A 13,037-nucleotide genomic window follows, 5' to 3' on the forward strand; every position below is an offset into this window, starting at 1 on the left:
TGCCGCATTTTCAGATGGAACATGCACTAACTTAAGTCAGTCCATTCGCTTACATTTCTCACAGAGTATCATGAGAATTGATCAAACGTTGTAAAATTTATTAGAAACTGCTGGTTCAAGACTTCCTGCCCAGGGTGTATGGCCCATCAACCAATCCATTCAGAGTGATCCCCTGGATCCTCCATTTATTCCACTGTGGAACACCATGCTCATGGCCTTGACAAGCACCCATAAGCCCTGTTGTGCCCACAGGTGCATTTGTGTACTCTGCAGGGGATGACCCACCAAGACACGCCTGTTAGTAGTCTCACGTAGTAGGACGCTCCTGGGTCCCAATTAGAAAACCTTTCGCAGCTGTGCTGCTGGTAAGTCAGGAGGGATTTCTCTTCACCTCTTATTTTGCATGCATCAATTCCCTTGGGAGTCCACATGCCAGACGTTCCTTGCTGGTTGGTGAAGCAATCGCCAAGCCTTTCAGTACCACTACAGTCTTTCGAAACCATAAAGCATGTTTTTAGATAGATGTATAAGTCTACTGCTAGCCATTATTAAATTAGGTTTACTTTAGCTATATTTAAATGTATTGAGTCAGGGCAAGTGAGATGTTAACAGTGTACCCAATGGATGATTGGGCCTTCCTGTGCCAGATAATCTCTACGCGGAAAAATCAGATGACACCATTGACAAAATTGTAACACGACATAGATGAATATTTGCATGTACTGGAAGAGGCATAACCAGCAGTACATGGTGGGTGTATAACTGCTGTGTACATCACAGGTGAGGTTTTATGTGGTATTTGTATCTACTTATGCATGATACCTGTCCATGCAGCAGCCTTTCTCTTATTCTACTTGCAGTCCTTATTGATGTATCACTGCAAGTGGCAAACCCACCAATCGGTGAAAGAAATCGCTTTACATGCAATGGTGTATAAAATCAATCGAGCCTAATTTACCTCTAGGCAGTGGGTGAAACATGCAGAGGCAGTACTAACTAGTCATTTAAATGCTTTAAAATTGGATAATCTTACCAAGAATATAAACACATTAATAAACCAATCCATGTGCCAACTGACACCTTTAAAGAACCTAATATTTAATTATTGTGTAAATAAAAATACGTTTACCTATAATCTATAATTAGATCAATATAAATGTTCTTAAACTGTTGCTTTTTTAAAACACATTTATAACATATATATATATTACTACAATACATCTATAAATACACCATCAAATCAGGGGTTTGTTTAAGGACCACTATCTCACGTTCAGTTCAGAATTAATTAATTTCTTTGCAGCCTCCTGGGGTGTCAGAATTTATAGTTCTGTTTTGTTCATGGATATAAATAAACATATTGTGCAAAAGACTTTTGTGTTTCATCAGCTGCTGTCATTGTTATTGTTTCCTGGAATAATTTTAAAACCTCCAGTTCTGTTTTCGCTTAACATGTTTTTGGCTGCAATGTGCACCTGAAAATAGTAACAAAATGAGTCATTTTATTTTGATTCTTATAGTAGAGTGGGGTGAATGTCCCTCTATTTTGATTGTTATAGTAGAGTGGGGTGATTTGTCCCTCAAAAATGCTGTGCAGATTTGTTTTAAATCACTTTGAAGCAAATTAAGTTGAAAAAGTGAAGCGTAGAGTTTACTTCCTTTCCTTTGTTTCTGCCTTTCTCTGTAATGTGATTTGCATGATTTACTGGCAACATGAGCAGCTTCATATGTTTGCTCTCCCAAATTGTCAGCTAATAAATCTTGACTTCCTCAGGCTAAATGCATTCCAGCTTCTGAAAAGTGTCCAGGAGCACGGGTTTATTGTCTTAGCTTGTTAGAGGGAAATACTTCTGTGAAGTATGGAGCAGCCTTTAAGTGCATCAGTCTCTTTGGCTGTGTGGTCTACTCTACTATGAGTTTATTAGTTGGCCTGGGCGGTAAATTCCGTTCCGCTGGCGGAATTTGGGTAATTTCACGTTCCGCAGAGAACGCGGAATTGCCGAAAATTCCGTGATCCGCGGAATTTTTCACTTGTTCGTGCTTTCAAAATGCGTGGTCACGAGATATTTCTCCCCGAGCATACAAACAGCGTTCGCAAACAAAAAAAAAGCAACGCAAACAGGCTTAACAAGCAATTCTGCGTGTTCGCAGAACTTTTGCATGCTTGCGGAGATTTGCGTAGCGCGACTAAGCAAATTCTGCCCACCCCCATTTATAAGTTACTCTTCAGTGTTGGTTCCTTTGTCAGCGTCCATTAAACCAATACTCTTTCATTCACTTTCTGGTGAGGCAAGTACTACTATCAGATGACTCATTGCTTACTAGTCTCAAAGAGAATCCTAACAAATGCTCAAACTAGTGGAGCTCATATTTCATATGCATAATTCTCAGTATTGGAGGCCTGGTGCATCCAGTACAAATACCCATGTGTTCTTGAATGCCAAACAGATTGTGCTTTTTAATTTTATTTAAAAGTTTTTGATGTAGAGCTGTTGCACCTTGAAGGGTGGCTGATCACTTTACATGCTGCCATTGTGAGGAAAGGTAAATTTACCTTAGCGACCTGCATGTGGCCAGCCGAAGATTGTCCTATAAAATGCATACAGTCGTAAGCCTGCATGGAAAACACTCTATACTGGACTATTTCTCTTAAAAGTATTTAAATATTTGAGATACAGTGAGGGTACTCTTGGGGTGTTTTTGCTAGGCCTGGGAGCGAAATTTCGCTCCGCTTGTGGAGTTTCTCCCACTCTGCATAGAGTTCCCTAAAACTCTGCAGAGCTGAGTTTTTTCCTCCCTCGGCAACCTCACGTTGGCGAGCGGGGAAAATCTTACTCCAGATCATCTTCCGGCAAGATTTCCCAACACGGGCAGTCGCGGATGGTCGCTACGGCTCGCTACTGCTAGAATTGAGAAACCTTCTGTTCATGTTGAGGAAGCTGCCGCTCGAGTAGAAAATCTACTTGAGCAGCAAAAAGAAGCAGCGCCCTCTTGCGCTGCGCATAGTGCCATGCACAATAATTTTACAGTGCGGGACAAACACCCAGCCCTAAACATCAGCATGAACTGGGCGACGTAACACACTCCTCTGCTTGCTGAACTCTGCACACCGCCCTAGTTTTTGTATCACAATGTTTTTAAGAAAAATTTAGAATTTGATTTTCAATTCTTAGGTCATTTTATTTTCTCATGTCTCGTCAGCTTTAGTCCTCACATTCTTTCAGCCTGCCGGAAATATCTTGAGGCTAAATGGGACAAGCACATGATAGGCTCTCAAATGCGATTGGTGTGTTCCGTAAAGTAGAAGGTTAGAGATGGGTATGACTTCAGTTATTACTTTTGTGTTTGTCAGTGTGATTTTTAGTATGTGTGGCACTTTGACGAAGTCAACATTTCTGTAACTTACAATTGACAGCTTCATTAATCTGTTCCTCTGGGAGATTGTGGCTTTGCCAGAAGGACAAGGCTTTTGCACGGCATAATACCTGGTGCCTTTTTACCTTCACCTTCCTTATATTTACAAGAAGATTTTGGGAAATTGTTAAAACAGTAACTCATCAGGGTGTTGTTGAACTTCAGTCAGCATAGGAAATAGCGACTTTTATTAATAAATGAATTAAAAACACTAACTGCAATCGCAAACTTATAAACAGTTCATTAAGCGAAAGTCAGTGCAATAAACATGTATAATGATTGTTTTTCCAGATGGCGACTTAGAAAATACTTCGGCTGAAAACGCTTCCCGGACAGGTGAGAAATATAGGCAGTACGAAATAGATTCATTGTTTACATCTATGATTTTACATTTGAGAAGCCTGGGAAATAAGTTGTGAGACTATATATATATATATATATATATATATATATATATATATATATATATATATATATATATATATTCACTGAAAAAACCATAGGTTATAGACCATATATAGTTAGGAATTAGCATTTACAAAACCTTGAAAATTCACTGACAAAACCATAGGTTATAGACCATATATAGTTAGGAATTAGCATTTAAAAAACCTTATTTTACTCACACAAAACCATTGAAATTCCATATATAGTTAGGTGCACTAACTATATATCGCGCACCCGCAATCCACTGCTGATCATGTCACATATTACATCATTCATGACATGGTCAGTGACATCACTGATGACATCACTGATGACATCTCAAATGACATCACTGATGACATCACTGATGACAACATCCAGTGACTGTATGTTTCTGTAAAGTTAAAATATGTCTTACATATTGAAGAATGAGTGGATGTATAAGTGTCTGGATGAAGGATTTAGTAGGTGCGTGACTGACTGTATGAGTGAGTGATTAAATGTGTCTCACTGAATGCATGGGTTAGTGACTAAACTGTCTTAATTTGTGCATCATTATGTCTGTTGTGATGTAAACTGCTGCATGTGTTGATCATTAGCTATACGAGAGGCTATATGTGTTATTAATTGGTTGCCCAAGTATTTCTATGGGAGATTGAGTTTGTGTGGGGGTGGCTGGAAGGTGTGTGACTCTGTGCATAGATGTGTGAGCAGTTTATTCACTAGGTGTATGAGTTCAAGAGTGCATGTGGAAACAGCTACATGGGCAGTTGACTGTGTGCATGAGTGTATTGATGAGTGAATGGATATCTCAATGCTACATGTCATAGTAAGTACATATGTAAAACACAGTACATGTGAGAGTTGGCATATATAAATAACTGTGCATGAGAGCCACTGAATGAGTGAGTGGTTGTATCGATCATTGTGAACTTGTATCAGGGATTGTATAAGAGAGTAAATATGTGTTAGTATATGTTTCAATAAGTAAGGTGTGTATAACTGTATAGTTGAGGAAATGGAGGTGAGATTGTTTCTTTGCATGACTGACTGGGTGTGTGAGTAACTCCATGGATGAGTGGCAGTGTGTGAGTGTCTGTATACACTGAGTGTATCTAAGGTTATATTAGAGTCTGAAGAGGTTTATCGTATTAGCACAAGAATGATGTCAAATGAGACGTCATCAGTGATGTCATCAGTGATGTCATTTGAGATGTCATCAGTGATGTCATCAGTGATGTCACTGACCATGTCATGAATGATGTAATATGTGACATGATCAGCAGTGGATTGCGGGTGCGCGATATATAGTTAGTGCAACTAACTATATATGGAATTTCAATGGTTTTGTGTGAGTAAAATAAGGTTTTTTAAATGCTAATTCCTAACTATATATGGTCTATAACCTATGGTTTTTTCAGTGAATTTTCAAGGTTTTGTAAATGCTAATTCCTAACTATATATGGTCTATAACCTATGGTTTTTTCAGTGAATTTTCAAGGTTTTGTAAATGCTAATTCCTAACTATATATGGTCCATAACCTATGGTTTTTTCTGTGAATTTAATTGGTTTTTTAACAGCTAATATCTGTAGCTGTAAAATGTATTCTTCTTTAAATCCAAAAATATATTTTATATGTTTATGAATAATTTTTTTTTTAAATATTTTTTTTTCTTCGTTCCCGCTTCGCAAATCGGGAAGCTTCCCGTTAGCTGACCTTGATGCCGCGAAATAGACCGCGAGCCGGTAAACGTTTCTTTACCGCAAGTGCCGCGTTACAAAACAACATCGTGACGCCTCCCGTCCGCATGACGTTTCACGTTGTCGCGTGATACGTCATATGACGTACTACGTTAGCGAACTGGTACGCGAAGCGAGTCGCAAAGCGCAGGTTTCTGGAAGCAAACCGCTTAACGTAAACACAGCAAGTCATGTGACTTGGTAATAACACTTTTCATTGGTTCATTTCACTTTTGGTTTCCTAATGATGTAAGACTAGGTCATATAATCTAAAATGAACACTTTTGATTGGTTGAGAACTCTTGTTTTTCCCAAATGATGAAAATCCCTCCTTCTTTCCTCACTCTGACTTTCATCATTGTGAGAGAAAGACCCTTTGTGATCACTGAGCAATGGCTTCTTTAGTAGCTTCAGCTGGTGCTTCCCCACCACCTCCACCACATCCAAGGAAGAGTGGACCACCTGCTCAAGTTATAATTCAACAAGAAGAAGAAGAAGAGGAACAGGAGGACGAGCACGAAGAGAGGCAGTTTTTGCCTGAGCAGCCCAGGACGTCTCACCGGAAAGAAAACTTCATTTGGCAATTTTTTAAAATTCCCAAAGGTAAGAAAAAAGTAAATGCAAGATACGTAACTTGCCTTATATGTCAAGATAGACTGTCCAGAGGGACCGACAAAAAATACAGTTTCGGAAACTACACAATGCATCGCCATATGACTAGGTGGCATCCTAACAACTACAGTGCTGCACAGTTTCGGAACGACCTAGATAATCTCCCTATTATGGCCAGAAGATCTGTTGTACCGGAAGTAACGGGACCAGAGGGCAGGGAGATGGTGCCAAATATACAAATGAGATTTGGTGATGTAAAACACATCTGCGTATTTTGCGATGGATTCATTTCCTACGGAGAAAAAAGCATCACTCTGATCAACAGAGCTATTGACTATCATATGCAAGTTTGTACGAAACGCCCAAAATAATAAATACTTCTTTTTTTTGTTTTGTTGCTCCTGTTGAGCCCTTTACAATGAATCGTTTTCATTGCCCCCTCCAAGAAAACCCCCAAAAAATATAAAACTGTTCCGAAAAATTCAAAAACAGTAAAAAAATGTTCAGGAAAAAAAAAAAAAAAGTTCTTTTCAGAACTACCTCCCCGTTATTAAAAAATTGGTACAATATTTGGAACTGTGCCAACCTCTATTTCTCTTAGTTCGCTTCCCAGTTCGCTCGCCGGTACGCGAACCGGAAGCGAACCAAAAACAGTAAGTATAAGGGAAGGAAACAGACACTTATGTTGAAAGAAAGACAGCTATAGGGGAGTAAACTAGAGATACTATTACCCGTAATCCACTGCTGATGATGTCACATATTACATCATTCATGACATGCTCAGTGACATCATCAGCAGAGGATTGCGGGTTTTTTGGTAACATGCCTTATCCACGGTTTAATAACGCTGCCTTTTGCTTTATATAAGTTTTCAAATTGTATGAAATATATACCAATAGGTCGTTATGAACCTTTAGGTAGTGCTTTTCTTCATGAGGTCTGGTCGCTTCCATACACATACAGATGTTTCAAAGATGATCAAGAAGTTTATCTGAATGGAGAGGAATGCACTGAGACGCCAGATCATTCACTAATGTGTAGGCACATACAGTTACACGGTTCATGCAACAAACACCGACCAAATATGGCTTGCGTGTTGCAAGGCACGCCAGTTCCTGCTATCATCCCCACGTTCAAGTTGTTGGAAAATGGTAGTTATTTGATGCTCAATAATGAAGATTGTTCTGAGTTAATTAAAAGTATTCCTTTTATCGTAACAGTAAGTGAACGGGTTATTTGCTGCAGAAATGTTCTATTTCCTCCCACACATGAACATAGGGAGTTTTCAATCTGGCCACAAATACCAACCTTGGGACACGTTTCAACGGCATGGCAAGAATAAGAGCTCTTTTGTCTCAGAGAGAGGTGGCCTTGAGTTCGGCCCGTGAAACTTTCGTACTTCACATAGCGAACACCCGTACAGAGGTGCACACCCTTTTCAATTAAGATTTGCCTTTCAATTTCAGCAACATGTTTCCGACTATCTTTAACGCATCCTCCACAAAGTCCCTGGCGCACTTTTTTAAAGTTGTTACCAGTGGTCTCGTGACTTCATTTGAGAAAATCTTTGGAGTCATCCCTGCTTCCTTTCATTCTATTTTCTCCACTCTGGTTCGTGGATTGGCATTTTTACTTGCATTACCAGCGGACGCTCTTGTGCTTTTTTACATTTTTAAATATGGATGTCCCTCCTATGCAACCTCCCACCCTGCAGCTGCTGACACTGTTCCGCAATCGCATGCTAGAATATTATGGCACAATGCCGTTGGCGATATTAAGCACGGCATATGGATTATCTTTTCGATTCTCCTACTTCACCTGTGTCCAGCCTGTATTTCACTGCCTGACCTGTGATTTCGATTGGGCCATTGATTTGTGTCTCTGCGGACCGGTTTCTCCTGACGTCGACTTTAATCAGCTGATGACTCCTATCATTACTCACGAGTTGGTTTGTCCTGGCGAAAGGATTATGGCTGTGGCATTGATGCATGGACTACTTGGTCCCTGGAATTTACTGGCGGCAGCACAGTCTTTCTTGGAACAGAGCTTTCTTGAAAACCCACCGAGCTGTCCTCTGATGGTGATAGAGGATCCGGTGCTGGGAGAGCACGTATGTTCTTTTCCGCTTTTGAATTGGATGGCTGAACTGTTTTCGGATGAAGACGGTGACTTCCTATTGGAGGCTGTTGCAGCTTATTTTGCATACACAGTTATGTCATAGACCTTTTTCATGTTTGATATGCTGAGTACTAGCATTTCATTGACAATTCATTGACTTATTTGTCAAGTTTTTATTATTTACCTTGCCTATTGGCTTAAGACTCGATAAAGTACTTGGCTGTTTTATTTTTCTTTAGCATTAAATTTTCCTAGTTTTTAATGCTTTACCTTGCGGACCGTCCACATATAAACTTGCAATCTGCTCTCATGAGATGGCACTTCTATTATCTTATTCAGTTCGTTTCCGGATCATGGGGAGGTGTCATCTAGGTCCTGGATATCTTTACACCGTGTTAAGTTAGCATGGGCTCATTACCGGTTTAAACGCCATTTTTCCTTTTTTGCAACTTCTGCACACGACACTTAGTTGTTGCTTTAGCTTTCCACCTAGTAGTTCATCGTGGTTTACATGAGAATAATATGTTATTGCTCTACTATCTGCTTTGCTTGTTAAACTATATCTGTACAGCGAGTGCTAAAGTTTCAAGAACAACACGATACAGAATTGTTATGAGGTCTGATCTCCACGACTTCATACTCATAACATAAGTGCAACTTCTGCCAATTCTGGGCATGAGGCGGGTTTTATATTGCTTTGCCGAACACACATACACAACAGTTGATGCGGTTCACATGAAGAGAGAGCTGGTGTATGCTGATGTGATTCCTTCAAATCTAAGACACTAAAGTATGGGCACGCCCTAAACCAACACAAAGAGACCTTCTTAGCAAATAATATAATATGTGTATTAGGGAGGGTGAGATATAAGCAGCCGCGGGCCGTGGAGGGAGTTACGATGGTGCAGGGAGGCGGGGAGGGGGAGAAGCAGGGTGGAGCCCTCTCTACCTTGCCCCTCCCCCTCCCCGCCTCCCTGCCCCACCGTAACTCCCTCCACGGCCCGCGGCTGCTTATAAGTGTTGCTAACTCTTATTCATTTACAGCATGTTAACATACTGTCACCATTCGCTTTTTATGTACTAGTAACTATGCTGGTAATTTTGCTACTGATAATATGTGTACTTGTATTCTCCACCCTGCCCCTCCCCCTCCCCGCCTCCCTGCCTCACCGTAACTCCCTCCACGGCCCGCGGCTGCTTATAAGTGTTGCTAACTCTTATTCATTTACAGCATGTTAACATACTATCACCATTCACTTTTTATGTACTAGTAACTATGCTGGTAATTTTGCTACTGATAATATGTGTACTTTTATTATCTAAGGTACTACGCCTGAGAAGACGGCATTAGTAAATAAACATTTCAAATACACATATGTTCTTCTTAACTCCATGTTCTGGTTTCTAAGAAATCTATAACGACCGACTGTTCATGAGTTCCACGTATCCTGAGGTACTATAAGTTCATATTCTGGATTGTCTAAACATTGAGAGTTTGTTATATCCAATGTGACACTGTACCTAGCTTGCTAAGGAGTTTTTCATTACTAACGTGAGTTTTGGGACACCCTAATTCGCCGAGGTTCCAATCCTCTGTCCACAGTTCTGTGTGAGAACAGAAACTCTGCGACAGGGGCACCCCCAACCCTTGCTGGAGCTTCATCACACTTGCGATACAACTCCAGCAATGCATTCGCCGAGGTTCCAATCCTCTGTCCACAGTTCTGTGTGAGAACAGAAACCCTGCGACAGGGGCACCCCCGACCCTTGCTGGAGCTTCATCACACTTGCGATACAACTCCAGCAATGCGCCACCTTTACGGCACAGATACATCACGCATCTGTGCTGTTTTTGCCCCATGATGCGCCGCATTGTAAATGCAGCACACCATAGGTGACGGAACAGCGGCACAGAATGACTAACACATCCCTGGTGATGCGCCAGTCATCATAAATGTATCCCTATGCTTCTTATCTTGTTAGAGATGAACCGCCATATGTATCATCAAAGTTTTTTGCATTTCCTAAATAGCGAACTTTAAGGAATAAATAGCGATTCTTTACCATTCCTAGTTTGCGATGAGCTATTTGCTAATTAGCCGAATGTAGCCCAATGAAGCCCAATGTAGCCCAATGTAGCCCAAAGATGGCCGCCAGACACACAAAAAAACAAATGTAGCCCAAATATCAGCCAGATGTAGCCCAACTATAGCCCAGTGACAGAATGACCAATCAGCTTCGCAAACCTCCGTTACGCGAAGCGGAGCGCTGTTACAGATATATATCTTTTTTTGAACGTTAATTTCTCAAAATCCACTGGAGCACATATATTGAGACCTAGCAAAGGCACATCGGGCTACCAGTCCCTAATATTTTGCCAAGTTTCGTGCAAATCCATTCAGCCGTTCGATTATTATTATTATTATTTTTTTTTGCCCCGCGGGGCCCTTTTAAAACCTCCACATCAAACCTAGGGGGTCAGCGAGGATCTACTATGCCCCCTTATAGTTATTTCCCCCTTTGTTTTGACCTCCTCTTGTCTCTCGATCCTACCGAGAGACAAGATGGCGGCCGCTACGGACTGTTTGGAATGTTGACAGACGCCGGAGAACCAATCAGCTTCGCTTCACAAAGCTCCGTTGCGCGACAAGTACGCGTCCTGGGCCGCTGCCCAGTCCGCTGTTACAGATATATATCTTTTTTTAAACGTTAATTTCTCAAAATCCACTGGAGCACATATATTGAGACCTACAAAAGGCACATCGGGCTACCAGTCCCTACAATTTTGCCAAGTTTCGTGCAAATCCATTCAGCCGTTCGGGCTAAAAGTGAGGCCAACCGCCCTATGGAAATTAACATGGGAAAAACGCGTTTTGGGACCCCCCTTTTTTCTCGGCCCCCCCTTGACGAACCCCCCCAAAATTTTCAGGGGCTGCTCAGAAACAAAATGTGCCATTTTCCTGAAAATTTCAGCCAATTCCGTCCACAAACGCCAAAGTTATTAGACATAGAATTTTCAAAAAACCCATAGAGAAAAAATCCTAACTATATATACCTACTGGCGACCGCCAGTAGGTAATATATATATATATAAATATATATATTGGAAAATCGCCATGCTGCAGACTCCTACTGCATAAATCCAAAATGACGAGGAGTGAATCCAATAGTTGCTGGTGCAAACAAGTGAATTTATTTAATGATTTCCAGCGCTGCCGCCATGACGCGTTTCGCCTCCAAGGAGGCTTGATCACACATATATATATATATCCACATGGAAGGTATGAAGAATTTCAGCCGGTATCAGGAAAGGTGCAGCAGAGCAAGGGGATACGAGCAGACACTGGTCTGTTTGTTACAGATTTTCCAAATGCAGGCGCTGAAACATGGCATTAATTTGGCAGTATGACATTTTGAGCCAGCAATAGGTGCACGTGGAAACTAAAATACTACAAGTGCAGAGTCTGCAATTTCCCTGAAACACTTTAATAATTTGGAAAATGCAATTGCTGACTTTGTCGATAAAAGACTTACCCAGTGCATCTTGGATGTTGAAGGATGCGAGGACTGCAGAGTGACTTTGCAGTCTTTGTTAAAGGGCGTAGCATCAAGGCCACGCCCGCATAATTATCCAGAGGCTCACCTGTGATCAAGGCTTCATTAGCTGAAACGCGTCAGGAACCTATCTGCTGCCATGCTGGTGTTTTCGAAATAAAGCTCCTGTATTTTAAATTTGGTGCACGGCGCTCTTCTTTTGTTGTCAAAGGGAGGTATGCTTTGGATGTTAAGCGAGGCACTCCGGTCCCCGCGCGCCGAGGCCACCCTGTGAGAGGTCGGGGCTCAAGATCGGAGAATGTGAGGTGGATTGAACAGTGAAGAGCCTGACCCGCCTGCGTGAGTCACCACATGGAAGGTATGAAGAATTTCAGCCGGTATCAGGAAAGGTGCAGCAGAGCAAGGGGATACGAGCAGACACTGGTCTGTTTGTTACAGATTTTCCAAATGCAGGCGCTGAAACATGGCATTAATTTGGCAGTATGACATTTTGAGCCAGCAATAGGTGCACGTGGAAACTAAAATACTACAAGTGCAGAGTCTGCAATTTCCCTGAAACACTTTAATAATTTGGAAAATGCAATTGCTGACTTTGTCGATAAAAGACTTACCCAGTGCATCTTGGATGTTGAAGGATGCGAGGACTGCAGAGTGACGTTGCAGTCTTTGTTAAAGGGCGTAGCATCAAGGCCACGCCCGCATAATTATCCAGAGGCTCACCTGTGATCAAGGCTGCATTAGCTGAAACGCGTCAGGAACCTATCTGCTGCCATGCTGGTGTTTTCGAAATAAAGCTCCTGTATTTTAAATTTGGTGCACGGCGCTCTTCTTTTGTTGTCAAAGGGAGGTATGCTTTGGATGTTAAGCGAGGCACTCCGGTCCCCGCGCGCCGAGGCCACCCTGTGAGAGGTCGGGGCTCAAGATCGGAGAATGTGAGGTGGATTGAACAGTGAAGAGCCTGACCCGCCTGCGTGAGTCACCACATGGAAGGTATGAAGAATTTCAGCCGGTATCAGGAAAAGTGCAGCAGAGCAAGGGGATACGAGCAGACACTGGTCTGTTTGTTACAGATTTTCCAAATGCAGGCGCTGAAACATGGCATTAATTTGGCAGTATGACATTTTGAGCCAGCAATAGGTGCACGTGGAAACTAAAATACTACAAGTGCAGA

The 13,037-nt window shown here is 41.6% G+C and overlaps 1 protein-coding gene across 2 annotated transcripts in view; it reads left to right on the forward strand.

Moving 5' to 3' along the window:
* The window catches only part of LOC144792068 (uncharacterized), a 211,900-nt gene that overhangs the window by 66,739 nt on the left and 132,124 nt on the right, over positions 1-13,037 (forward strand). For both annotated transcript variants that reach the window (XM_078666915.1, XM_078666916.1), the window contains exon 6: positions 3,706-3,750. In XM_078666915.1, coding sequence (XP_078523041.1) covers positions 3,706-3,750 — 45 coding nt within the window. The remainder of the gene's footprint in view (positions 1-3,705; positions 3,751-13,037) is intronic.

This window comes from Lissotriton helveticus, chromosome 11 (genome assembly GCF_964261635.1).
Source record: "Lissotriton helveticus chromosome 11, aLisHel1.1, whole genome shotgun sequence".
Lineage (NCBI taxonomy): Eukaryota > Metazoa > Chordata > Amphibia > Caudata > Salamandridae > Lissotriton > Lissotriton helveticus.